Raw genomic sequence first — 27,761 nt, forward strand, 5'->3', positions numbered from 1 at the left:
AAAACTGGCTTGGTCAGTGGGCTGAGCGGGAAGATGGTGAGAAACCCACACTACGTCTGCTTCCCCTTCGCTGCACGTCATGTTCACCAAGGGACGCGTTCAAGATGAATTCAAGTGCCTTCAAAGAAACATCTGTGATCCAAGATGACATTTCTGCTCGCCATCCATCCCTCCACGCTGCTGCCACTTTTAGCAACATGCACTCACACAGTTGGCCTGCGTTGACGGAGAAGATATAACCCAGTGACAAGAAAACTAGCATTTGCTAAGCACATCTAAGCTAGCTCCAACCGCTCATGAGAAGGTCCAGGTATGATTTTCTATATAAATCCAACAAAGCTGCTGAGCTAAACTGATACTGGAAGTCCTGAGTCAGCCCCTACAGCAGGACAGGAAAAATATCTGAAGAAAAAGGTTCCAGTTCTCACCCTGCCTCAGAAACAAGGCTCAAACGTCCTTTGGTCGTGAGAGTCTCCGATCTTCAAGAGGTATTTGCTGGCCTGGGAACAGGCTTCACCCATCACCTACCTGCCAAATCCAAGCTGGGAGAGAGGGGGGTGGACACAGCAAAGAAGTTAAATAAATAAATAACAAAACATACGACATGACAGAAAGACACCTAGGAAGGACAGAGAGACAGACTGGATACACTCGCTTCATGCAGTTAAATAACGAGTCAATTTTGGTGCAAGCAAGAGATCAACCACCAACACGGCCAGTGCCTCCACAAAGCCTCTTCCCTGTGCCGAAGGCTCCAGCCGTCGGCTTCACTGGCTCTGCTCCCAAAGCGGGAGCAAACCCCAGTCCGAGAGAGACCCACACAGTCACCGGTGCAAAACACAGAGACTTTAATTAAAACCACCACGTGGGAGGAGGTGGAGGAGTGCTGCTTCGCGTATCGAGCAGCCCTGGGTGCTGCTACGTGTGCGGACCCACTGGGAGAGGAGCAGAGCCCCGAGACCCAGTGACGGGCGCCGGTTGGAAGGCAAGCAGCTGACTGCCACGCGACGGGGGCACATCCCAAGCGGGCTGATAAGACTCAGACACGAATTAGCTGCTTGAAGTCCAAAAATCCCTAGCAGGACAGACGTGCAGACTCAGGCAAGCAAGAAACAGAGCTCTACGTGAGCCTCCTCCCAGCTCCTCGGCAGGTCCAAGCCCAGGGACACTGTCCCCAGGGAGCAGTGGCTGCGGCTGCAGGGGAAGGAAGCACCTCCCCACCTTTTTTGGTGCTGTATTTCACATTCTTGGTGTCTCTCCCATGCACGGATGTCAACATTTCCACCCATCCTTTTGCATGGAAGCCCCATTTCCATAAGATGACCAGGAGAGATGCGTTCCCAACCCTTGGGCAGCTTTGGGAAACCACGGGCTTTAGCTCAGCCGTTGCCGGCCAGATGCTGCGCAGCCATTTAAAGCGTGGTGACGCTTGCCAAAAGCCATGCAGCAACGCGAGGGGGCACAGGTGGAGACGCCCGGGGTCTCCGCTCCAGGCGCTGGCTGCTAAACCGCTCCACCGGAGATGGACTCGTCAAGTCCCAGCAAGCACACAAATCTCCAGCACCGCTCCAGGAGTGGATCCATTTGGAAAGCCCAGACAAAACACACATCCCATTTAGGAATAAAACAAGACTTAACTCCAGTCTTCCATTTTCATTTAAAATGCAAGTTTATAGAGTTGTTTCAGGCAGGTCAAAAGATCCTTGCGCCCTCCCGCCCAGGGCCGAGCCAGGGACAGGACAGTAGCAGCGCTAAAAAGCTCTGCTTTAGCTCTGCAGACACCTGCGTTTCACTGCCTCTTAATTTAGACTCTTTTCTTGCGCTCCCTCCCCTGAGCGCCTGCAAGAACGTTTACAAGAGGGAGCGAGTAGGTCTGGCAAAAAGAAAACTGTGAAAAAAAAAAAAATCCACAAGCAGGCTCCCCCCCCAACAGTAAAGCAGTGCAGCAGCAAAAGCCAAGCAGCCCGGCCGGGGGCAGCCCCACCGCCCCCTCCGTGGTCTGCGGGAGTGCCAGAGAAAGGATCCCTGCAGCCCCCAACCCCCAGCAAACACCAGATCAGAGCCCTGTTCCCCCCACACCTGGCCTGGGAACCCCAAGAAGAAACATCCCCTCTCCAGCTGCAAAGTTGTGGACCACCTTGGTCAAGACCGGTGGACACGACAGCTCATCTCAAACCCAGCACCAGCCGCTTCTGCCCTCCTAGCGATGCTCCGGACCACGTCCCGTTCATTCACCTGCCTTGGACACTGCTGCTGGTGGCACTGAAGCGTGGTCCCTCTGCCCGAGGTCCAGCACAGCAACACCAGCAGGGAATGACAAAGGGAAAGAGCTTTCTCCAGGTATAACCCGCTGTCCTGGGCTATTTATGCTTTTTGTTTCCAGCGCAGGTATATAAACGCATGTAAAGCTGCATGCTTGCCCCCGCCATGCTGCCTTTGCTCCGGGGATGCCTCCCTAAAAGAGCTGGGGAACATGCTGCTTCGTGGGGAAATCCCTTGGCTACGGGGCTGTCACTACAATTGATGACCAAGCAGTAGCAACCACGGTCACTTTGTGCCACTGAGGCCAGCCCAGCCCCGGGGCTGCAAAGCACGGAGGAGGAAAAGGGGAGTGCAGAGGGCAGGTTGGACCCAGCGACGAATGTGTGTGAACATGTGAGGTTTTGTGCCCATTAAGAGGGAGCCTGAGCAGGCGCGGTTCGAGCAGTGTCTTTGCATAGCTGTTCCCACAGAGCCGGGTCCCTCCGGGGACCTTGTCTCCGGCTCCAGAGCCAGCTCAGACCCCTGCAGCCCAGAAGGTTCCCAGCTTCACCCGAGAGAAGAGGCGGTAGTGGGAAAGGAAGACCCAGGGAACCTTGCAGAAGAGATGGAGGAAGGGGGCTTTCCTTACCCAGAAAAAGGGAGAGAGGGCGCCCCGGGCTTCCAGCAACCCGCAGACCTTCCCTACAACTTCCTTTACCCATTTCAGACCTCCCCGTGCAAGCAGAGGTGGCTGCCTACAGACACGTGCAGGCTCACACCTCACCCCTCGCAGTGGTTTCCCAAACCAAACAGCAACAGGAAACTTCAATGAAATTCAAAAGGGAAATTGCAGTTACCACTGCCCAACACATACACACGTGCCTTCCTCCCCTCCACACCCCCTTCCTCCCGGGAAGGGAAGCAGAGGGCCTTTGCCGCAAGGCAGCCCCTACTCAAACCCCATTCACATGCCCAGAGCCGTACGCGGCAGTCGCGCTGCCCGTGGACGCAGCAGAGCGGAGAAGCGCAGCCCCGGCTTGGTCGCTGGCAAGACATCCCCGTGCTGGGGATGAGCAGGAGGAGCCGCTCCAGGTCCCGTCTCCCATGCGAGGCCGGCGAGTGCTTTGGATCTGTGGTTGCCGATGAGGATGCACAGGAATGAATGGGCTGTGTGTAACGGGCAAGGTGATGAGGAGGGGGTGAGGGGAGGAGGAAGAGCGCCGCGCTACGCCTCCGCTGCCTCGACTCCTCCCGCGGCCTCCTTAGGACGTCACAGGCTGGATGGGGAGCAGGCTGCCGAACTTAAAGTGCTGGATCACAGGAAACTTCTCCAGGCACTGCAGGAGGAGAGATAAAGAGGGGTGAATTCAGGAGATGTTTCCACCTTACGCAGGCAGCCAGAGCTACATCCTGCCTCCGGGGTCAGGAGGCAGCGAGCTTGGGGCCGCTGGGCTCAGCTGCAGGCAGAGGGATCAGTCCCATGTCCCCCCCCACATTCCCGTCAGGCTCCTCGGCCCATTTCCTAACCCCAGCCCCTTCCCTTCAGCCACAGCCTTTGGCTTGCTGAAATTCAGGCCTGGAGCATGAGCAGAAGAGGCATGTTTATGTCAGCAGCTTTCTCTCATTGCTCGAGCTGATCTCTTTGAAGAGCTTCACCCTACAAACCCTTGGAGAACGGCAGAAACCCCCCCGGGGAAGAAACTCTCCCTCCCCAGGACAGTGCCCACACTCCGGGTTCAAGGCACCATCCGGCAGCCACAAGGCGCTGCCCAAACCGCATTCCAGATTCTCAGCTCTTTGATAGACAAGCACCAGGGATTTTGCTGCCATCGTTTAAGACGTGATCCTATTCCCAAACAACCCCTCACTCCTGAAATTCCCACCCCTCACTGCAGAGTCAGGACAGAGGGAGTGTGGATCACAGCTCAGTCATATACGTCCGCTACAAGGCAGCTTAGCTCAGAGCTGCTTCCTCCGGCTAAGACCAGGCTGTGCGTGGGGAGAGCCGGGCTGCGAGGGAACAGGGCAGGAAGGCCAGGGACTGTGGTCAACAACCAAGGCAAAGTTTGCCAGCACTCGCCTGGCAGAGCCACTCAGAGCTCTGGTTTTTTGAGTCATTGCAGATCCAGACTGCCCAAAACTCACAGAGAGCGCAGAGCGGGCTCACCTCCGGACACACAAACCTCAGCAGCACGTGTACACCAGCCCAGCGGCTGCATCTACGCTAATAACATCACCCGCGCCAGCTGTGAGCGGTTGTGCTAAACGAGGGTCAGAGACCACCTCACTGTGCTGCAGTGGAGACTCAACTACCAGGGTGCTTGGGGGCATGGCTAGTGAGAGATGGTGGCCACCTCATTGCTGCAGGCAGAGGGGCAAGTTCTTTCCTCCCTAGACAGCACGATATGAAGAGGAGAAAAGCAACCCAAGTGCCCTGTGCCTTGGGAGGAGAGCCTTTCCCCTGTGGCCAGCTGAGACGTGGGTCTGCTGATGGGAGACCTATCCTCCAGGAGACGTGAAGTACGTACAACCACAGCACAGCAGCTACCAACCACCAGGAGTCCATCTAGTCCCAGCAATTCCTTGGCGCAAGCAGCACCCGCTCGGAGCCAGGGTGGACGGGATGCTGCACCAGGCACCCAGCTCCCCACGAGCTGCAGACCCAGCAGCAGGAGGGTGTCAAGGCCACACCGGCTCCTGCCTGCAACCAGCAGCCTTCCAGGCAGATCCTGGGGACAAGATGCACGGCTCATTCCTCCAGGCATTTCTTCGAAGCACAGTTCCTTCCTACCAAAGGGAGGCAAGAGCCATGTCGTAGTTACAACGCTCCTTTCCATAGGAAGGAGTCCTGTGCCCTCCACGGGGCCGAGCTGAACGCGCTGCAGCAGGGGAGGTCCCAGCTCTGGGGCTGGGGAGGAAGCGGTGTGCTGCAGACAGCCCTTCACCCCAAGGCAGGGCACAGGCGGAGGCAGGCAGCCTGCCCTCGTGCTGTCGTCATGGGCAGGCAGGAGGACTTGTGCCCAGAAGCCCAGGCCTATGGTAGTCGCTCTGGAGCCAGAGGTCAGACAACTGGCTCCAGCACAACTGAACTGCTCGCAAGCCCACTGGAGCCAAAGCAAGTTTGGAGGTGGTGAAAGTACAGCACGGCTGTATCCGCTCCTGGGGAATAATAGCCACGCAGAAAACCACAAGCCTCCATGGCAAGGCACCAAGAAGAAAGAAGTCTTGCAACCATCAGAGCACATCACCTTCAAAGATTCCTAATGCGTGGGATGCTCAGAGCTGCTGCCATCTCCCAGCACCACCTCTTAGACAAATCCTCAGAGGAAGCAGTGCTGGACAGCAGTGACATGGAGAGATAAATGAATGTTGGAGATGTTGACAGCTAGAAATGTCAGCCCAACTAGCTCCAACGAGTCCCACAGAAGACCAGACTGGTTTGGGCTCCGGATGAAGAGACTTTACCATCAGTGGAAAGAATGGGTATCCATTCCGCTTAACACATCGCCAGCCCAAGAAGAGACAAGTAGAGAAACTTTTCCTCCTCTATCCAGCATGATTAGCACAAATTTACTGGATTATTAGAGATGCCAAGAGACAGGACCCTCCTTGCATCACTTGTGGGTGAAACTCAGTCAACACTAGCTCAGTGGAGGGGACAGGCTTATTTTCTTCTTGCCATCATCTTGATCACGTTGAAGGGCTGCTGGGGACTCAACTGGGGAGTAGAAACATGCATCGGGTCCAACCTTTAAAGATGGAACTAGGACTACATTAGTTACAATGGAAAGTATTCCCGACTGACTGCAGCAGAGAAGGAAAGGTCAGGAGACTCAAAAGCAGGCTCAGGGAAAAAAAACATCAAGGCTGCTGCTTTAACCACATTCTATTCTGTCGACTTCTTCACTCACTTTTGATGGAGAGAATAAGAAAAGCCCTTGCACCTACTCCCAAGCAAACACATCTTCACCCGTTATATTTATATTATAAATAGACGCATCTGAGATTTCAAAAACACACAGAGCTGAAGACACGTTGTCTTCAGTCTGCTGCCCATCCACAGACCCTGCAGCAAGCACCTGGAGTGCCTGGATCCAGACTAGATCCCAGCCACACAAATGCACCTGAGCTTTCTGTCGGCTGTTTAAAGTCATTCCATAGAGAGGACAGAGCAGAGACAAAGCATCCGGAGTGGTTTTTAAATGAACCAGGTCTGGGGACTGCCCTGCTCCTACCAAGTGAGAGCAGGTTGCGAGTGAGCATTTGATTTCTCCTGGTCTGCTTTCGGCAAGTGAGCCCTTCGCCTGCGGCCGCCTCCACTCAAAACCCGGTCACGGTCAGCACCGCCCAGCACCAAGCACTTCTCAGCCACCCCAGACGTGTTAAGGAGCTGGAGGCTCCGAGTGTCTGATTTCACCTGATCTAATTGCAACGGGTGATCGGAGGGGCAGGGAGAAGGGAGGGGGGAAAAAAAAAAAGGAAATCTTGCTCTCACCTCAGACAGAAAACACCACCACAACCCCAAACCTTCCCTCTCTTTACTATCACACGCCCCGAGCTCTGCCACAGAAGCTGCCTGCCTTGAGCTGAACGAAGACCCATGTCAGCACCTGGGGGCTGTTGGCTCACTTATCTTCTGCTAATGTTGGCAGTGACTAATTGGAGAAAGACCACAAGGGTGAAGGCAACGCATCTGGGAACGTCGAGCAGAAACTTGCTCCAGGAGCCTGCAGCAAACAGACAAAGATCTTCAAGAGTGACTGTGGGTGCCTGGCCTGAAACACCCAGAAGGATTCAGTTTTCAAAGGATGAAGCCTCAGTGATTCCTGAACGTTGTGTCCTTCCCAGAAAATCAGTCAAAGAGATCCTCTAGTTGCAAACATTGGTAAAAGCTGCATGGCCAAGCGCACCATAACTGAAAGCTCTGTCCAGCCACACCGCCATGTCCATGCTCCTCTCATCTCCCAAGCCAGGCAGGAACCAGCCGAGCCAGCAGCGGAGTGGGAGACTCCCCAGAGCAGCTACAAAGAACCAGTGAGGACTCCTCAGCAGGAGTCCCCCCTCTCCTCTGCCCACCCAGGTGAACACAGGCACCGTGCAGCGCCAGGAGAGGACATCGCTGCATGAGGACCGTGTGCTTAGAAATAGTGGTTTAAGATCTACAAATGTTCTTTGAGGAAAAAACCTAAATTTAAAGTGCTTCGGTTGACTCAATGTTTTCTACACCTTAGCCTAAATTTCTGTAGTTACTCTTCCTAGCAGCTTTTGCATTCTCCCCCTGACACAGCTACATCTCTAGATATTTCTAGAAACCCACCAGTACTGGATCTGGCATTTCTACACAGAATGTCATCTGCTATCCAAAATAGACCGAGGCCTCCACAAAAGACCATGTCTTGGGTGCACCTAAAAGAGCCAAAGAGTCTCCCAGTCTCTAGAGGATCCCCGGGCTGTCCCCAGCAGGCCGGGTAGATCTGCCAGCACACAGTGGCCCCGTGACATCAGGGGACATGCACGCTGCACCGCGGGCACGTCACTGCCAAGCTCCTCCAGCCATCTACGTGGTGCATGAGGTGGGAGCAACCATACGGCACAGGGCACGTGGGGCACCCGAACAGCATGGGGTACATAGGATGCCAGGGGAGTACCCAAACAGTGTGAGGAGGAACTGGTCCAAAGGGAAGGAAGGACCAAAGCAGGCTCTTAAGGCAGCAGCAGACCACGCTCAGGCTCTAGGTTTTAGGGGACCCATGTTTCACTTTAACAGCGCTCCCAGCGCCAGGGTCTTCCCTCCAGCCCCTCCAGCTCTCACACCAGAGCCTCCAGCTCAGGCTTTCCCAGCAGGCAGCATCTCCAGCCCCCATGACGGAGCTGCGAGGGGGGGCAGTCCCGAAGGGGCAGCCCAGGGGCACCCCTCCAAGGAGCAGCCAGCGGAGGGGGTCGACCCCCAGCCCCGCTTCCCCTCTTCGGAGGCCGGGAGGAAAGCTGAGCTGGGGGCGGAAGGAGCCAGCGGGCCTGGGAGTGACACCTCGCAGATTAGAGAGGTATGTGGCCTGGAACCTAAACACAGGATGTGCAGTGCAGAGGAAGGGCTGGGGGAGGGAGCGCGCCGAGTTCGGCACAGTTAACCCCTTTGTGCGCTGGGCCTGAGCGGAGCTGCCCACGGGGCCTCTGCCATGTGTCCCAGCAACAGGAGCACGGCAGAGACCACGGGGTATAGGATTAACTCCTTTAAGTCTCCCCGGGTGCAGCAGGGAGCTGCACCGTCCCTGCTCCGCCATCCCTGCTCTTCCAATAGTGACTGCCTGCAGAGCCGGCGCGATCCCATCCTTCCCAGCAAGAGATGCCGCCTGTCGGCCGTTCCCTCCGGAGGCCCAGATGTGGCAGTTCCTGTCCTGCTTCCTCAAGCTCAGGGTTAGCTCGAGCAGGAAGGAGAGATAAGGGAGAGCCAAAACTGCCCAGTTCCCCAGGTCAGGGTTTGCCAGGAAAGCCTGCTGGGGCAGCGCCAGCAGAGCCCCGGCGGGTGGAGGGCTGCCAAGCCGGGGAGGTAGCCGTGGCCTTGCCAGTCCGGCACACTGCACAGACGGGACTCGTAGCAAGGGGAGATCGGTTGGAAGCATTCAGCCTGCTCTGGGGCTCTTGAAACACGGGATGATAATTTAAACTAAGTCTCCTCCAGCTGGTAAAATAGCAGTGCAGGGACCAGAAGGACGAGCAGGTCACGACATCGGCCCTAATTTGGAGACCTGCAACTTGCACTACGGGAAGACAAGAAATGGCAAAAGTCATGTCTGCAAGGAGTGGCCACTTTGGGATTGGTTTGGGGGCACACAGGAGCCTCCTTCCAGCCAGCAGCACCTGAACTGCCAAGGGCTCCCAAGCCACATTCAGCACGGGGCCCCCACCCAAGGAGCAGCAGAAGAGAAGAGCTGACCCACAGTGAAGTGGAAGGGAGGAGGCGTGTGGCCAAGCAGCCTCCCCCTGCCCTCGGCGCTCACCTCTGCCTTGTACATGCGGATGAGGCCCTGGTTGACCTTGGACCAGGAGGGCACGGCGCTGATGTTCCAGAGCTGGTTGGAGTGCTCGGCAAAGGGGCCCGTCTTCATCTGAAAGAGACCCGAGAGCAGGGCTGAGGGAGCCGGGCCAGCCAGGAAGCTCATGCACCAGCAGTGACTCACGCTCACACTCTCTCCAAGCAAACATTCCCACCAAGCCCTGTGACCCACGCACCAGCCACCTCACTGCGCCTTCCCGCCCTCCCTCCGCGCTCCCTCCTGCCGCGGCCACATCACATGAAGCCGTGGCAATCCAACTCCCCCCTCCTTCCCTGATAAAACTAAGCCTTTTCCTGCCACGCTTTCCTAACCAGACCTCCCTCTGCACACCTCCCTTTTAATCGCTGCATTAAAAAAGCCCCACGTAAGTCCCGTTCTCCCCCCTAGCAGAGCTTGGCTCAACGCTGTTCCTGTTCTACCCAGAAACCTCCCAGTGTAGCACTGCTGGGCTTTCCAAGAAAATGACTCATTCCCCATTCAGATCAACAACAAGCAGCAGCGACAACCGCCGCTGCCTTCCCTGAATGCAGAGGGCAGCGCAGGTTGGCAGCAGCTCCGGTGTCCGCAGCCCACTCCACACCTGCCTCTAGCAGAGCAGGGCTCCGGGGGAGGCAGGAGCAGAGGGGACACGCTCCAGTCCTGCTCTCCAAACCAGCTCCAAGTTGCTAGCTTGCAGCAGATGCTTTAAATTTATTTTATTTTTGTTAATACTCCAGTGTTTCTCCTCCCAGGGCGAGGGGTTTGGAGGAGGGAGGGCAGGGGGGAAGCTGCAATCAGGGACAGTTGCATGTAGATTCCCTGGGTGGTTGTCTCTCCTTCTCCTCCATGAACAAAACCAGACCCTCGGGGAGAAAAAGAAATACAAGGCAGCCACTCTGACTGAGCAAAGTTCCCATGACATCAGAAACCACAAGGCCGAAGCTCACGCTAAAAAGGAGCGTGGGGAGAGAGGAATCTCTTGGACTCTCGTTCTCGAATCGGGGCTTGAACAACTAAGCCCTTCCCTCTCTGCACGCACAGGCCTGGAGCGAGGGTGGGAAAAAAGCCTCCAAAACCACCTCTCTGCCTACTGTAAAAGCAAGCGAGGCCGATCAATCTGCTTTGGGAAATTGCTGCTGCCCTTCTGCAAGGTCTGTGTGGCATCAGCCTGCAGCAGGGAAAGAAAGAGAGAGGGAAGGGAGGGGAGAACCCAAAAATCCCCACTTCTTGGAGGACAACGTGTTTCAAACCCGCTGACCTCGGGGCTGGAGCAGCGAGGGAAGCGGCTCTGAAGTTCTGCCCGGTGCCAGGAGAGCGCAGACGCATCCCCCCTTCCCCTCGGCGGTTCTCGTGAGCCGGGGGATGACGGATGAGCCGCTCGGCCATTCCCGCTCCCCTCCGCCATGTGCGCTTTCCTTGCGGATACAAGATGAAACGCGCAGATACACAAAGCACGACGTTACCCGACAGAGCCGGTGTGTTATTAAGCGCGAGGATTTGGCACCGGCGGGCACCCAAGTTAAAGGCTGCCGGGGAGCTCAGCGCCAGGCGGTTCGCTCAAAGCATCCCCCCGCCTCGTACGGGAGATTTGGCTGCGTGCGTTTTGACGCCAAACCTTCCTCCAGCATCGCTGTCCTTCGCAGGGGCACGGCTTGCATCAACCGCCACCACCGCGCTTCGCTTCTCCCCCCTTCCCAAGCCGGAGCGAGCGCGCTGGAGAGCGCGGAGGAGGCGAGCGCGGCTGGCCGGCCCCACGCGAGCGCCTGGCACGGCCGCCACCGCGGCCCTCCTCACCCAGGGTGCCCGGCGAGGGACGGCTTGGCTACGGTTTCAAACCGGGGAGGGGAAAAATACGGAGGATGAAGGGGGAACAAAAAAATTCATCTCCTTCCAGCCACAAAGGGCGAAGAGGGAGAGCCGGGGGGGAGAGCGAGAGGCGGCGAGTGCGCTGCAGTCCCGCAGTGACCCCAGGGGAATGGAGTGAGTCAGAGCAGCCATATTGAGCAGGAAATTACTCACAGACGCGGCGTTCCTGCCTCTCGGTTCCCAAGAGAATCGGCCTTTTGTAAATGGTTCCTCTGTCAGTGCCGGGGGGAGGGGGACGGCTGAGGCCGTGCTTTCCTGTCAGCTCCTTCCCTTCCAGCCGAAACCCGAGCCCTCCCTTCCCAAACCTCCAAATTTAGAAGCCAGATTGAAGCCGAAATTCCTGCTGCCTGCCCTGGGCCCTCGGAGGAGCATCTGGGCGATCGCACCGATCCACCGCAACAGCCGGGGCGTAGCCGGCACCCCGCTTCTGCACAAACACACACAGCCCTGCCATCGCTGCCGTCCGCAGCCCCCAGTGCGGCAGGCGCCGCGGCGATGCTCCCAAACCCTCCTCATCCTCACACCTGCGGGTACCGCACGCAGCCCGCAGCAGGGGGATAGCTCGAGTCCCAGCTGGCTCCGTAAACCTCCCCCTATTCAGGAACCACGCGTTCAGAACCAAAACCACCCTGCAGGTTTCCCAACGGCTCGCTGCCGTGCCTGGGCGCCGTGCAGGGCGGTGGAAGGAGGACGGCTTGGTGGGTTCGGCCTGGACATCATCTTTACTTTAAGAGCCTGAGGTTTAAATAGACACGTGGCAAACACCACAACAGTGTATATTCATATCCCTGAAACGTCACCCAGGGGTGAGAAAAATATCTGCTCAAGAGAATATTCTCTCACTGGAAAGAAAACAACCTGCCTTGGTTGTAGCTTGGTGAAACAAAACCGGCTCTCCTGCCGGTAAGACGTACCAGACCCGCTGTGGGAACGGTTGTGGTGTTTGCTACGTGCTTAACACCTTTAAAGGAGAGCTTTTTCCAGCTGACAAGCTCAGAAGAAAATAATACCGTTCATTTATTAAAGTCTTTAATTCCTTCTATCTTTTTCCCTGCTATGTTGTTTTGTTGTTGATTTTGGAAAGCGTTTGGAGGGCACTGGAGGCTGCCTCAGCCCCCCCTAGTGGCAGTTACAGCCTCCCCAGGCATTTGGGAGAGAAAAAACAAATTTTAAAAGCAAAATCTTTACAAAAAGCAAACAGTGCCTGCACGAAGATGGACTGAAAATACCATGCATTTGATAATTCAGGTTGTTGCCATCCCTTAGCAGCTCACGCCAGGAGGGCCCGAGAGGAGGGCTCCTTGCCACCAGGTGGCACTGAGGAACGCAGCAGAAACACCGAATTGCATGATTCTCAACAAATGTGCGGAAAAAGAAGTGAAATCACTTATTTTAAAAGCCCATTAAAAAGCTAACTTTCTGCAGGCAAAAGCAGAGTGACCTGAAGCAGCAGTATGGTGCTGTGTATTTTAAACTTTACGTGCCATCTGTGCACTGCAGAATTTTCTACACACATGTCAAGAGATGTACGTTTTTATGTTTTTAACAGGTTAGTGCACTGTCTGGATATTAGAGAGGCCCAAATTAAACTAAATCTTAGAGCATCTTGGCTCCGGCTTTCCTGTCCTCATCTTGATCTCTTCCGCCAGCGCCTCTTTACTATGATTTATCTCTGCATTAAGGGTTAAACCGTGTGAGGTGCTAAGTACCAACAAACCCTACTAGATTCAGCAGGACTTGACACAGCACCTCCTGGGGTTTGGGCCAAAGGGTCCTACAAAGATTTCCTACATAAAAGGCTAAGTTCATATTCTGTAACCTCCCTTCTCATCTAATCACTAAATTAGAGAGGCGAGGAGAGGGGAAAAGCAAAGAGAACAAAGGGGAAGAACCGCACTCTGTCCTTCAAAATTAATCCCATCAACTCTCTCTTGCCAGAGACAAGAAATCCCTCACCACCACGGAGCGTGTGCTTCTTGCTCTCCCTGCCCGGACCGTGCAGCAAGGGGGACGGCAGAAACACGGCCAGGTCATCCGCTGCAGCTGCGGGCAGAAAGCTGTGAGCTCCCTCGTTGAAAAAACACTGCCCACGGTTGGCAACAAGGTGAGCATCACCAGTCCCTCACCCAAGGGCCCTACAGTGCTTGAGCAGAAACACGGTCCTGATAGCGCTGCCAGCTGGGTGAATCTCGGCACCATCTCTGCTCTAGATCATCTGCAAATAAGGCGCATTTAATGGGCAACTTTTTTGGCAGAATCTGGAGGTGACCAAGCTGCACAGAGGTTTGGGAGCCTGCCCTAAGCAAGGGGAGGCCCAGGGCCTGCTAGGCAGCACCCAACGGCTGGAGGGAAGGGAGTTTATCTTGGCAAGCCCAGTCACTTTGTAGCTCCTACTTCATCTTCCTAGCACACTTGCAGGCACCAGACTTCTCCATCCAAGTTCCCACTGACTGATCCAAGTGATGTTCCAAGGTTATTTGTTTGCTCTTGTTACAGCTCCCGTCACCTGCAATCCACAGCCCATCTAGCTTAATTATACTTTCCTCTCAACATCCCTGTCTCAACTCATTCAAGGAGAGCACCTCAGACATGCAACAACAGCTCATCCGCACAGTTCCATGAAAGCAAACAAACAAGCAAAGGAGGAAGAGAAAACCACAGCCAGAGCCAAGTACCTGATGTTACAGAACTTCCCTGTGGGACAAACCTTCCAGTCCTCACCTCTGTAATGAAGAGGATGCACTCCAGGAACATGAAGTCCTTATGGTTTTCGTTTACCACCTTCTCATCAACAAAGTGTCGAGGCTCCAGATTTGGATGGTCTAAAAAGAGTAAGAGACAATAGGAAGTAACCTGTATGGCACCCCCCTTCCGAGACCAAGTTCTCTTGCCCCTCTTCCAGAAGAAACACGATCCTCCCATCAGAGCTCTTCAGAAGTCAGCACAGAGCTGCTCCCTTCCATCTCATCTCCCACTCCAGCGCCTCAGCAGTGAGAGCATCTGGTAAACTCCCCAGGGTAGAAAATGTGTTTTCCAGCACCAAAAACAAGACTCTCATTTTAAAAAGCTTGTAGTTATTGCAATAAAGACAGATATACTGTACAAGGAAGCCTTCCATCTCCCAACCCAAGCAACTAGCTTTATTTGGAAAGCTGAGAAAAAAAAAAAATCCAAGCTCTTCTGCTGTATTATACAGAAATTTGACACATTTGAATTTAAAAGTCAGTCCCAAGCCCCATCATCTTTGCAACCTAGATGGGGCAGGGGGCAGGCTGGGACACGAGAAGATTTTTATTAGTACCTATCAGCTGGGAACTGCCCCATATGAAAGGTAGAAATTGGAAGTCATCCAAGCCCCACACGCCCTGGCTGCCAGCAGGTTCCATCCTGTAGGTCTTCTGAAGTTTTCGCATCACTTCTAGGTACCTGAGACCAAAGAGAGAAGGAAGGGTTAAGACAAGGCCTTCTTCCGTCTTCGTTGACTTACATGAGGACAAGAACAACCAGTTTGGAGAAAGACACAACTTTATCACTTGCAAGCAGGACCCCCCCCACAGCACACAGAGTATATATTCAGGTCCTTTGCCACGGAAAGCAGCCTGACGGTAGGTATAGTAGCAAACAGCAGCACCTTTTAAAAACTGGGGTTTTTCACACCAAATTCACTAAGAAAGCAAGTAGCAGGGATTTACTTTACCTGCAGTGTCTTATATCGGTGCAGATCTTTCCCCACTCCCACCGTTATTTGAAAACATGGATACTTCACTCTCCTTCAACAACTTCCAAAAGAGCTGAAAAATCTTTCCACCTTACGGCAATCGCTACTTTCAGTTTTCAGGTGGAAAATTAAAGCTGGAAGTACTGTTGAAGGAAACTGTTTCCATGCCACCGAACAGTGATACAGCTGGGATTAGATCTCTGGACTCCAAACACCCATTCCACCAGTTTCATCACTACCAACTCTACCTCCTGGGCTGGAAACACATCTAGAGGAGCAGTGGAGGCCTGCCAGTTTCATACTTTTTTTTTTTTTAATGCCTGAAGAGATTTTAGATCCTCTGATCAGATATTCCTGCCTATCAGAAAGCACAGAGCTTCACCCACACACCTCTGCAGAGCTCAATAACTTGTGCTCAACTAAAGTAACTTTTTCAGAAGGACACTCAGCCTCTAACAGACAAGGTGCTATCACCTCTTTTGGAGATAGTTATAATGGGTCACCATACAGTCTATTAAAAAGTACATCTGCCTCCTGATTTTGTCTAAATTTGGCTTCAGTTTTGCCATTCTGCCCCTTTTCCCTAGGCCAGCAAGCCCTTCAGCACTCACGTTCTCTAATTGTGTACACGTCTTTGCAGAAGGCCCTTGATTTGCCCAGCTCACACCCCAGGAGGAGGCTCTTCTTGCAATTTCTCACTCCCAAATGGGTGCGGATGAGTGGAAGAAAGAGGGCACCGTCAGCCCAGACTACAGACGGGAGGAGTCCGGTGTACAGAACAGGCAATAACATCTCACACATCTCAGCTGGAAGTGGACACTGGCAGGATCTGCCCCCAAAGAGCCCAATGCTTCCAGCCCTTCTCCTTCGATTACCTCACCTGTTAAATACTTTAAAGACAATGGCCATCTGGTCATCCACTCTGAGCACACCGATTTTGCAGAGGCAGCAGAGAAAAGCTGCAAATGCAGCTTCGTGCCCTGGAGTTAAAAGAGATAAAGAGATGTGACTCTGGTGTCTCTGGTCCCTAAGACAACCTTTCTGTGGGCACCACAACGGCTCTTCAGAAATCACAGCGGCCACATTCCCCGTGTCAAGAACCCCAGCCAGCTGTCCCTCGGTGCTGCCTCATCCTATTAATGACATGGGGTGACAATATTTCATCCCCACACAGCACCCACCCAAAGCATACCCTCTAGACATTCATAAGGTGATTATTAACTCTGAGGAAAAAAAAAAAAGGAAGTTTTTGAGGAAAAACAGCTCCAATACTGGGTGTGCTGGGAGCAAGGCAGGGCCTCTCCTAGGAGCTTGGCACAGCAGGGGAAGTGGAGCACCGCAGAGTTGTCTGCTCAGGGGATGCAAGAGAACCTCACATCAGCAAGTAAACAGATTTCCTCCCGCTTCAAAAATATCTGTGTCGGAAGGATGCAGATCCCATGATGCTGCCAGGAACAGTCTGTCCCAGAAGGTACTGGGATCTCAGGCTGAGCCTCTGCAGCTTGGTCCTCCAGCTAACAGCAAGGAAAAGAAACAACCAGCAAAACCAGAGCCATGTCTTTTAGTGGAAAGGACCACAGAAGAAGGGCGGGTACAAGATCAGCAGCTCCACGCTATGAAGTGCCAGCTTCCAGTATAGGAACAAAGTGCACCTATGGTCAAGTCACTGTGAGCTGGGACACGGGCCACTGGCTTGGGACACACAGGAGGGGAGGAAAGGCTGAATTTCCTTCCCCGAGCTGACAAAACCCCAGCCAGTGGGTCCCTTTCCAAAGACAACATCTCCCCCTGGTGCCGGCGAGCCGCAGCTCTCCTGGCAAGCGCTGCTCAGCCTCCAGCTCTTCATCCTTTTACCCACGTCCTCCTCTTCTGCCAGCCCAGGTCCAAAGTCGCGTTTCCTTGCACCACAGAGGCTCTCCCACCTCTTGTGAGGACGCTCTCCTCAGCACACCGCCTGCCCTCCAGACAGAGGAGCAGAGCGGGTAGACGATTCTGGATTTAAGTCTAACTGAAGCCAGCGTTGTTACTCCAATCTGCAATTCAGTGTCGTCTTAGGCGCAAAATGCTTCTACCTTCAGATTTCAGAGCCCCTCTGTAAGCAGTGATGTCACTTCTAGGGAGCACCAGACCCCAAGCCACCTCCCACTAAACACAAACTTGGTTCCCATTCTAGTTCCAATTCAAGTAATTTTATTTTATCCCTCTAAACTGCCTATTGCAGCTCAGCCATGCAGGACTGCTGCAGGCGGTAAAGCAGCTCCTACAGCTTATGCCAGAATGGCTTGCAGAGCTTGGCTCACGTTTCCTCGGATGAGACATGAAAAGGGTGTCACAGCTCCAGCACAGCCCTGCTGCCAGCCCCAGCTCCCTAAGTCATAGCCCACTGGACGTAGGGGTGAGGAGGCTGCAGAAGGAAGGTGTTTGTATCAAGCTGGCACTAAGAAACAGTGGCAATAACATATTTAAATAAATGCAGCACCAGGCTCCCAGGGGTCACTACCCGAGGAAGTCAAGTCTCAGCCAGCGTGCGTGCCCGGGTACCTGTGCCATAGTCAATGCGAGTGGAGTTCCCCACGGATTCCTTCAGGTACACGGCCACTTCTGGTGCAGTGTCAGCCAAATGCTTGGGGATCACTGTTGCCACCAACTTTTCTGCTTCCTGAAAGACACAAAAGGTTCCCTCAAGTGAGTGCATATCTGCCACAGTCCCAGGAGCAAGTCACCCTCTGCTCAGACACTGTTGCAGAGCGGGAGCTGCAATGGTGCACTCCTACAATGGCCAGAGCCAGCACGACAGAGGAGCAAATTCTCCTGTTGAAGAAGTCATCTCCAGAGATGGAGCAATTCAGGGAGAGCTTGTCCTGACACTTATCCAGGCCACACGCATCCTGTAGGAAAAAAAAGCTTCACCATCCAAGTACATCAACGCAGTTACCCACCGAGTCATCTCCAGGACAAAAGCATTAACAGAGCAGCAGACCACCTGCAAGCTCATTGCTGCCGGGACTGTGCCTGTGCCACCTCAGGAGCTCGGTTGCAGGGCAACTGCTCTGAGCTGAAGGAAGTCGAGCAGTTTCACAACCTTCCTCTGATTTTGTGAGTCACCCATCAGCTAGCAGACACAGGGGCAGTTACAAAGCAAAGGAGTTCCTTGGGCTTGGAGGGCCCTCGTGGACCATCCAGGACTTGGGAGACCCAGCTAAGAGCATTCACACGGATCATATGCTCTCCTAAGAGGAGGAGACAGCACCAGAGCAGGGGCAAGTAATGCATATCAAGAGGTGGATCCTTCACAGCTTATCTGAGCAGTTCCTCTGTAGGCTGCTTGGCTGCCACACAACGGTGGAGCCATTCTGCTACCCCTGCTGGGCACGCTGCCCTTCTGTAGGAGCTGCATGTAACCCTACACGTGAAAGACATGCTCACCTGGTCTAATTTGGCGTACCAGGTCCTGAAGGCTTTGTTCCCAAAGCGGGAAGGTTGATCCACTGGCGGGGTTTCATCGATCCATCTGTCAAGGGTGTTCAGAAGAGCCACCAGTTTTTCAATGGGCTACAGAGACAAAGAAGATGAGGGGTCACGGTGACATAAAACAGAGCAGTCCCTCAGGCTCCGACATCTCTGCCCTGGATTGGAGTCGTTAAAGCCCACACCATCCTTCCTAAGGGTGGCAAGCAGAAACGGGATGTGCCAACCCTCCCCAAAAAGCAGAGGGGCCAGGAAAACGGTCCTTCCCCTCAGAAGATCAGTCCAGTACAAAGCCCAGCCTGAGGCAGACTCTCCAGTCGCCCACACAGACGTTCATGAGCTGTAAGAGCACTGTGCTCTGAAACCTCTGGGAGAAGAGCTACAGCAAGCCCCTAGCTGTAGGGCACACAGAACTGAGAAGCAGGGCAGTGCCACGCAATTCAGGGACCTCCAACACAAAGCTCAGGCTCTGCATCTTGAGGGTCCTGCGTCCCCCACGGGACACAGCACAGCACTCACCCTGTATCCTCACCAGCGGCTGATGATGTGGTTTAGAGGCCCTTCTCAAGGCCTCTAATCTTTGTCCTGAAGTGTCTCTTAGGAGCCAGGATTAGCAGTGATGGTGTCAGCGTTTGTACAGCAGGGCCTAATCGCAAGTCAACCTTCTCAGCCTGATTCCTGTTGCTTCAAACTCACGCCAGCCAGACTGCTACGGCAGCTCCGACCCAGGGATACCCAGTGCACGTGGCAAAACACAACCTACCCAGGGGAAGAGGCAGCCTGGTTTGCCCACCAGTGGTCTCCTCAGAGCAAGCAGGAGAAGCTCTTGGCTCTCAGAGAAATGTCTCAATACAAACACAAAGCTGATGGGAAGACAAATGCAACAGCAAGACAACAGAGCCACCTTTCTTACACCTAGTGCTGGACGGAGAAAGCGAGGAACCTGTGTAGGAAGTATGAGAGAGATTGGAGGAGGCACCGCTGGTGGCCATAAAGGAGAAGAAGAGAGGTGCAAGAGGCCATACAGCACGGTATCTCAATCATGCTGTACTCTTAGGACCAGGGCTGGCCAATGCACGCAGCCTCCTCCTTGCCTTGCCCATACAGCTGGGGAACGGCTACACCCCACGCACCAAGAGGGGGGAGCACTTTAAGCAGCTCCAAACAGTTTTAGGAGGCTCTGCCAACAACTGGTCAAGCCTGCCAGAGGCTTTGGGATTCTCCTCACCCGACTCCAAGCAGCCGGAGAGCCATCAGCCGCCACAGCAGCTGGCCAGGCCCCGGGCAATGTGGGCTCCTCTGTCTCGAGAGGGGATTCCTCCTTCAAGGGGACAAAGAGGACAGCAGAAGCAGCGGCTGGTTTGACTTTGCTGGAGGCATCAACCGTGTGAAGCCGGCTGGTCTCCTGGGCTGTGGTTCAATTCTTCACGCTGCCTGCCGGGAGGACAAGGAAACAGCCAAGCCCAGCAAGTTTCTAGCCCTTGAAGTGCCACTCGAAGGGGGCGGGTGGAGAGGCAGGCACGGCAGAGCCGTGCTGCCACCGAACCAGCTGCGGATCGCTCCCCACGCCCTCCGCTCCCAGGAGGAAGAGTCTCATGGCAGACACAGCCTCCCACAGACAGCGGCTCCTCAGGAGATGAGGACACGGTGGGATCAGCCAGCGGGAAGCGGGATCAGGCAGGGGAGGGATCCATCCACCCCACAGGACCTCGACACTTGCCCAGACTAGAGGCTGGAATAGAGGACAAGACCTGAGCACACCAGGAACACTAAAGACCCAAGAGACATGGGGGGCCAAAAGCTCTGGGTGCCCTGATGAGGCTGCAAGCTGGAGCCACTAATGGGCCAGCGCCCCAGATTCACGTGGACCGAGGCAGCGTGACCCCCTCTGCTTCAGCTCCCTGCTGCCTGAAACGCTGCAGAAACCTGGTGTCTCCCCACTGCACCGGACCAGGTTTGGACTCAGCTCTACTTCTTCCTGGCTATTGCATTCCCCTCCAATTAAGCAACAGCATCCCCAGCACTGGGTTGCATTAAATAATTAAATCGTGCTGGTGATTTATCTGCCGGCACCAGCAGCTCATTATGAGCAGCTACCGTATTTCAAACCCCTCTCAGCGAGCGCTCAGTGCTGCCTGGATAAATGGCTGGCAAGGACCAGCTCCTTCCCCCTCCCCAGATCTGCCCGCAGGCCTTGGGGAACGCGAGAGTCGAACCTCCCCTTCCCCACTCGCTTGCTTTAAAGGGATTAAAAAGCCCAGCCCCACTGAACACGGGAGAGCAGGACCCAGCTGCCAGTTCAGCCATGCCAATAAATAATTAAAGAGATGAGGCTCGTTTTGGGCTCAAGGCCCTTTGAAAAGGGGGTTACTAAAAGCAGCAGCTTCCCATTGTCCAGCAGAGGAAACTTGTGCATCCAGGGCTGACCCCAGCGGGGGAGAAGGAGGGGAAGAGCAGAGCTTACGGGAACACAACCATCAGCACCACTGCAGCCTTGTTTTGCCTGGCTGGGTTTTTAAGCTCTATTTTTGCTTTACCTTTCCAGTGATCAAAGCAAGGGCAGCCTCCCCCCTGCTCTCCTTGCTCTTCTCGTTGTGCTGATTTTGCATCCCCTTGACCCCGAGTCTGCCACCAGTCCCAAAGGCAAACCACAGAGCCTCCTTCGGAGCAGAGACCTGTCAGCATCTCTCAAGAGCAGGGGCCAGGCAGATGGAAGTGCTGAGAAGGCATCACGGCAGCCAAAGCTGCCCGCGGGGACCAAGCCTGCCCCTGTGGGCTCCTCGGGCCCTGTCGGAGGGGGGAGCTGCTAAAATCGGGGCATTTGCTGCTTCCCCCGCTTCCCTCCTGGAACCAGAGCAAGCCACAAGGCCAGCCAGTTTCCCCCAGTGCAGCAGGCTGTTTGAAGGGAAGGTCTGCTCCTCGCATGGCCATAATTAACCTCCTCCTTGCTGCACTGCTCTCTGATCAAAGACACAGCTTTGAAAAACTGCTCCAGGCTGCAGCCCCAGCAGTCGCTGCGCGGATCCCCACATGAAAAGCGCTCCCTCCAGGAGGAGAAGGCAGGTCACCACCTATCAGTCATACAACCTTGTGCCAGACATAGTGTCTACGCCAGAGTCCTAAACAACAGCTCAGCTATCGCTACTTGTCAGATGCCTCCAGCAAAACCCCAGACAGCTCCATGCAATTTTTCAGTAAGAGCAGAGCAAGCTCAGCAAGTCTCAGAAGGGGCTCAGCCCCCGAAGGATCCAGCTCTCGCTCCAGCAGACAGTTTGGTATCGACACACGCTACTCTAGAAACCATTAAGCTGCCTCTTTCAAAGCAGAGGAGACCATACTTTCTTTTTTTTTTCCACGGCAAAGCAGTACCAGTAAGTCATGGAGAGGATACGCATTCAGCAGAAAGGATTCCAGGAGGTCATTTGCTAAAGGAAGGCGTCCCCAGCATTTGATCAGGGAGGAAGAGGGGACGGCACAAAAGCACGCCAGCAGCAGGTACGGCAAAAGAGAAGAAAGCAGAGCAGAGATGCAAGCAAAGGCCACAAGGGGCTGAGCCTTTAAAAGCACAGATAAGCAGTTTGATCTACAAACGAACCCACGTGAACAGGCAACCTCATCAACAAGACAACCCTGGGGATGCTCCACCTGTGCCTCAAGTCACCGGCTTCTGCTCTCCTCAGCGCGAGGGGAATGAGACACGTTCCCCGCCACTTCCCAAGCAGTCAGGATCCTGTCTCTTCTTTGTCACCTGGACTGGGACTGCAGATGGAAAACATTCACACCAAGAGGGATCTGCTGCACGGACACAGCTTTTCCTAGGTAGCTGACAGCTCAAAGGGGTTGGTGGAAGAGGGCTTTTTTCCCCCCTTTGTTTTGCTCATTTTTAATGCTTTGTTTGCCTAGAACTGCTCTGTGAATGGTTGGGAACAAGCGAGATCATGACAAAGAGATCCTGAGAAAGACAAAACTCAAAGGTGAAATGCAAACAGCGGAAAGCAAGAGCAGCGTTTGACAGCAGTTTCTGCTGAATTGAAGGAACAAAAGGTGGACACAAAGCTGGTTAGGGAGGGACTCATTATCCCTGATCCCCCCCATGAACTACAAGCAAGTTTCTCATTCACACACTGGCTCCTAGAAGGGAAGGCTGGACTTAACATGCCTGCTTCAAACATAAAAGACTAGGTTAAAGATCATGGTAGGCTGCCTTCCCACACCCGAATGAAGCTATAAACACACAGGGCCCAGTCTGCTTCCCACTCTGCCTCCATCTTTTTAGACTATTCCCAGCTTTCTTGCACAGCCACGATAAGTTGGAACAGTAAAAATGTACCGGAGAATCTCATTGCAATGGAGAACAAGGGAGGGGGATCCAGCGTGCAACTCGGAAGCGAAGCTGGTGGCCAACGTATGCTCTGCAGATCACGGCAGCACCCAGAGAGACCTCGGGCCAGCCCCGAGCCAGGCAGTAGCACCACCGAGGATGCCTGCCCTTCCCCTCTGGCTCCTGACGATCTCGCCGTGAACTGATAAGGTGAACAGGCATTAAACCCGGCCACGGCAGCAGACAGAACCGGGCGACGGTCACATTAATGCCAGGGGAAAAATAGGTCCTTTCTGCTTAACACCTCGGAAGGGGCGATCCTTTATCCCCACAGGCTTTACCCCCAGCCCAGCCCCCCTGCGTGCTCTGCAGCCCCCCGCAGCCCTCAGCACAAGCCTTGGTGAGGCAGGTCCCCTCAATAACACGCCTTGAGCTCCCACGCTGTCAAACCAGACCCCGCACAGCTCAGCTACAGTGTGGGCCGAGGAAATGGGTGCTGTGAACACCCTTGTCGCTGTGAGCAACAAGGAAGCCCAGGGACAGGGAGACAAGGGGCTTGCCCAAGGTCCCACAGAAAGGCCAGCGGGAGAACAGGAACGGTACAGACATCTCAGCCTTTTGCCTGCAACCAGGAGGGAATACCACGTCTTCAAAACATCACTGCTTGAAGCCAGGCTGTGAAAACAGAGTCAAAACGCTTCCTTTCTGCATCCTCCTCTTCACCACCAGCTTCTGCCCACTTGTAACTTGCTTGATTTCCCATCCAGCGAGCGCACACACAGCCTCTGCATCCTGGGGGGAGGACTGCAGGCTGACATTTGCATCCCCAAGCATAACCCAACCACAATTATTCTCCCTGGCTCCCAGATAAGCTGCCAACTCATTCCTCGCCTAGGAAATATTCACTGTAGAGCCAAAAAAAAAAAAAAAGAAAAAAAAAAAGGCAGAAAAGGAGAAACAAGGGGATCCAAACTCTTCTCCTACCTCTGAAACTTTGTATTCGCAGGTCAGCTTCTTGCCCCTGACACCTTCATTCAGAGTGAGGATGAAGCCCATGTAATCTGCGTACGCCTGCAAACACACCCGAGAGCGCAGGGTGTTAGTGAATACCCGTGGTCTGTTTGAACAAGCAGCGCGGCATGGGAGCACTCCTGCACACCAAGGGAACCTTTCCCAACACACAACGCTGTTTTCTTGGAGACACCCCGGGTGCAGGGCTTGCTGTGAGGTTACTGCTATTTTTGGCAGACATCGGAGGCAGATGGCGATTGCACTAAGAAATCTGCATCGCTGTAAAAATTACAGAGAGGAGAGTCCTAAAAACGCTCGCACTGCCCCCAAAATCATTCCCTCAGCTCCCTGCCTCCTATCAGGTCAAATTCAAACTCCTCAGCTCTGCAGAGTCTCAGTTGTGCCTCGGCATCCTGCTCTGCACTGCTTCTCCCAGACCTGCGCCGTTATCTCCCCCTTCCTCCTTCTACTCTTCTCCCATGCTCGTGCATGATGGAGAAGTGGGAGAGAGCCCAGGCTCCTCACTGCTCTTCTCTTTAAATTCACTGCTTTTGAAGCATCATATCCAAGCTGCACTCAGAGGTCTGCCTGAGACCTGGCTATAACTAAAGCTTCTCTTTAGACATCACAGATCAGTCATCAAGCAAGAACTTGCTCCTAAGAGGTGGGACGAGTCTGGGCTAACACACCAACCCTTCAAAGGCAGAGCGGGGAGAACCTGCCTGTTCCGCCAGCTCCACACACACTGTAAACACAAATTATCCAGGAAATTGAAAGCCTCGGCTCTAGAGCCCTTTCCAGTACAGCCAGGTGGGAAGGCCCCAGGAGCCAACCCAGCCTGGTGCTATTAGAGGGCCAGGCAGCAGGACCATGTTCAAGCTGAGTTCAAACAGCGCTGGGCAAATCCAGTTTTGATACAACGTACAGGCTAGGTGGGATGAAATATTTACCAGCTTCTCGTCTAGCTTGTTGGGAGGGAGCAGTAATAATTTTTAAGCATCTCTGGTCCCCCTCAACCTCTGGGCTTTCCCTGGCTCACTCCTTTGTCGGAGCATTTGGCTGCCAGACTCCACGCCTCACTGCCAAGTAATTTTCCTACAAACAGGCAGTGACTCTTCTGCTTTAAAACACAAATCAATTAATTTCCCATTACTTGCCCAAACCTGCTTTACCTCATGGCTGTTCCCAGACCAGACCTGTCTGCCACTGAAACATAATAAGCACTTACCAGTTTTCCCTGACCCCAGAGCCATACCTGAGAGCGTTTCCATTTGGCCATGTCGGAAACCACGTTTATCTCCTTTTTGGGGATCATGAAGCTCTGCTGGAGGGGAGGAGCCACCTCCTCAGAGGTGCCTGGGAGATGCAAAAAAGAGGTAAAATAGAGGCAGTGGAGAAGAAGAAATCCTCTATCTTCCTTTCTTAGAAATCAACATTCATTTCTCAGGAGACAGAAACCAAAAAAATCCATCCCAGCTTGTGCCATTATCTCACCAAGTCCTCCTCACCCATATCCTCCCGATCCCCGGATAATATCCTCCTAAAGATACTGCAAGGCTTCAGAAAGTGGCATTATGTTTGTTTTCACCACTAAAGACGCATTTCCCATCTGGACAGAGAGGCTGGTGCTGGAGATAACAAAGACAACATCCAGTTTTATTATTTCTGTCTAGTGAAGACAAGCCTCAGGTCGTGCTGAAGCACTGAGCTCTCCTAACAAACTCACTGTGCCTTGTTTTTAGGGTGTTAAACCTGAAATGCATTCCTCTAAAAAGGACAACTCCTGCAAAGACAAAGCTGGAGCAATTCAATAGATGGCAGTCCAGAGCCGCAGCCCCCGGTCCAGGCAGCGCCGGGGCTTGGAGGATGCCGGGACACAGCCTCTTCCCGGGGGGAAGCTATGAAGATCATTTAATTTTAAAGCTCTCTCAGAGCCCAGGATGTAATATTTAATGCAAATGCAAGTTGTTAACGCATTAGAGGGGCTCTTTTCCCTGGCATCTGAACCAAGGACACAACCCTGCTGTAAGGTGACCCCCACCCCACGCTCTCCAGAGCTCTGCTCTCAGCCAGCAGTCCCGCAACGGGACACTGCAGAGCCAGAAATGCTCCATGACGTTAGAGGTAATTTGCATTATGCTCCTAGAAGTGCAAATTTTAATAGCAAGAGGCAGTGCAGCAGACCACTGTTAAGGAAACCGCGTGCTAACGTGAATTTATGAATTCTGTTAGAGTCACCCAGTTCATCTTTTTAATCCTAGAAAATCTGAAGGCATTTGTTCAGCACCAGCCACCCTGGCAACACCTCAGCGACTGCTCTCCACTCTACGGCAAGTTCAGGCACTGGCTCCTTCACATACACCACCAAACTCCAACTCCTTAAAATATTATTAGCTGCATTTACATAAAAAATACTACCCAGAAGCATCAGCATTCTTTTCTGCAGCAGAGCACTGTCTAGCAGGCAGACGAGGAAAAAAGGGATCCAAAGTCCCAGGAACCACGCAGAGCCTGCTATAGTCTTGTCACATAACCTTAGGAAGTCATTTAACTTCTCTGCCTTTCAAGTTCCCCATCTACAGAACAGATGCAGTCTCATCCCCTGCTTAGGGTGCTACGGCATTTGCTTCGTTCCTGCGCATAAGTTACAGTAAAACTTCCAGGTACAAGGATGAGAGGAACAACGCATGAGGAATTTAAACGAAAGATGTGTGCCTCTTCTGAAAATCCAGCACAAAACTCACAATGACTAGCGTCGTAATGATGGAGCTCTTCTTTTAAAAGAACTTATAAGATGAAAACAATGAAAAACTCCAGAGCAGTGGTGTAAAAAGGCAAACACTGACTCGTCCATTAATACAGACGATACATAAAGACCAGAGGCGCGGCCAGGGCGGCGTCCTGGACCGGGGGGGTGCAGGTGTTAGCCCACCTCTGGCTCGGCACAGAACTTGTTTCATCTCTTTGCATTTGTTTCTCAACCACCACTTCTTCTGGCACACACTTTGTGCGTTTCCTCTTGGGGAGGAGACCACAGGTACTCAAGGAAGGAAACACAGCGAGGGCTCCAGGGGTTACAATATTATAAAACGAATACACAAGCCAAAGCCCCAAACCAGCGATGTGATGGAGACAGGAGCAGAACGGGTTGGTTTTAGGATGAGAAGCAACTTGGACAACGCAGACACTTTCAGTTTTACTCTCGTGGCGTGGGGAGGGGGAATCAAACTCAGCCGTGAGATGCACCTTCCGCACCGCCATCTCAGCACCGGGACGAGAAATGGGCCTCGGGTGACAGGGAGCCCCGACCCCAGCTGCCCCGGCAGCCCCAGCCCCACCGCCTCGCCCCTGGGGTGCGCAGGACGGACCCGCGCAGCCCTCGCAGGACGGAGGTTCGCCCCCGCCGCGCCCCGGCTCCCTGCCGCGGGGTGCGGATCCCTCAGGGAGCACCAGCCCTGCCCTCCGCCGGCTCGGGGAGACCCGGCCCCAGCCGCGCCGGCAGCGTACGGCCCGGCAGGCCTCAGCCCGCAGCGGGGCCGGGCGGCCGCTGGTGCCGGGGCTCCCCGCCCCACCGGCCGAGGGTCAGGGGGCTCCAGGGCACCTCAGCAAAGCCTCTTCCCGCCTCGCCCCACCACAGGCCCGGGCGCTCGCTGCCGTCGCGCCCCCGCAGCCTGGGCCCCAGCGCCCCCGGCCCACGGACCCCCACGCAGCATGAGGCCCAGCGGCCCGCCCCCCCGGCAACCCCTGGGCCCGGCTACCCCGGCCCCGAAGACACCCCGCAAGGGCCCCGAGCGCAAGCCCCCAGCCCAGAAGGCCGCGGAGCCGCCCCCGCCCCGGCCGCCCCTCACCTGCCCGCCGCTCGCTCTCTGCCATCTTCCCGGAGCCCGGCCACCGCCGCTGCCACCCCTCACCTCTCACCTCCGGACACGCCGAAGCCGCCGGCGGCCATCTTTGAGCAGGGCACGCCGCCCGGCCCTGTCGCTCCAGGGGCCGTCAGCCGGCGGCCTGGCCCCTCCCGGCCCCCGTCGTGGCCCACGCCGCCATCTTTGTGCGGGGCACGGCCTCCTCTGCCCACACAGGACCGCGGGGCGGCCATGCTTGT

General features: G+C 54.5%; 1 protein-coding gene across 1 annotated transcript; it reads right to left on the minus strand.

The window, feature by feature from the left end:
* Positions 1 to 831: 831 nt before the first annotated feature.
* PTPA (protein phosphatase 2 phosphatase activator) lies at positions 832 to 27,623 on the minus strand. The gene is made up of 10 exons (XM_075170295.1): positions 27,508 to 27,623; positions 24,915 to 25,015; positions 23,633 to 23,719; positions 18,286 to 18,411; positions 17,401 to 17,518; positions 15,740 to 15,839; positions 14,443 to 14,567; positions 13,863 to 13,963; positions 9,240 to 9,347; positions 832 to 3,578 (listed from the first exon to the last, which is right to left on the minus strand). Exons 1-10 carry the CDS (start codon positions 27,530 to 27,532, stop codon positions 3,504 to 3,506), a joined length of 966 nt encoding a protein of 321 aa, XP_075026396.1. The 5' UTR covers positions 27,533 to 27,623; the 3' UTR covers positions 832 to 3,503.
* Between the last annotated feature and the right edge of the window lie 138 nt (positions 27,624 to 27,761).

The sequence above is a fragment of the Calonectris borealis genome, chromosome 21 (genome assembly GCF_964195595.1).
Source record: "Calonectris borealis chromosome 21, bCalBor7.hap1.2, whole genome shotgun sequence".
In the NCBI taxonomy this organism is placed as follows: domain Eukaryota; kingdom Metazoa; phylum Chordata; class Aves; order Procellariiformes; family Procellariidae; genus Calonectris; species Calonectris borealis.

What these genes read in the sequence shown, in the direction of transcription:
- PTPA (XM_075170295.1), bottom strand. Translation starts at nt 27,532, where the DNA reads ATGGCAGAGAGCGAGCGGCGGGCAG. An exon ending in CCAAATGGAAACGCTCTCAG is followed by an intron (nt 23,720 to 24,914) that starts GTATGGCTCTGG and finishes GTGTGTTTGCAG; the next exon opens with GCGTACGCAGATTACATGGG. An exon ending in GGGCAGTTCCCAGCTGATAG is followed by an intron (nt 13,964 to 14,442) that starts GTACTAATAAAA and finishes TACTCTTTTTAG; the next exon opens with ACCATCCAAATCTGGAGCCT.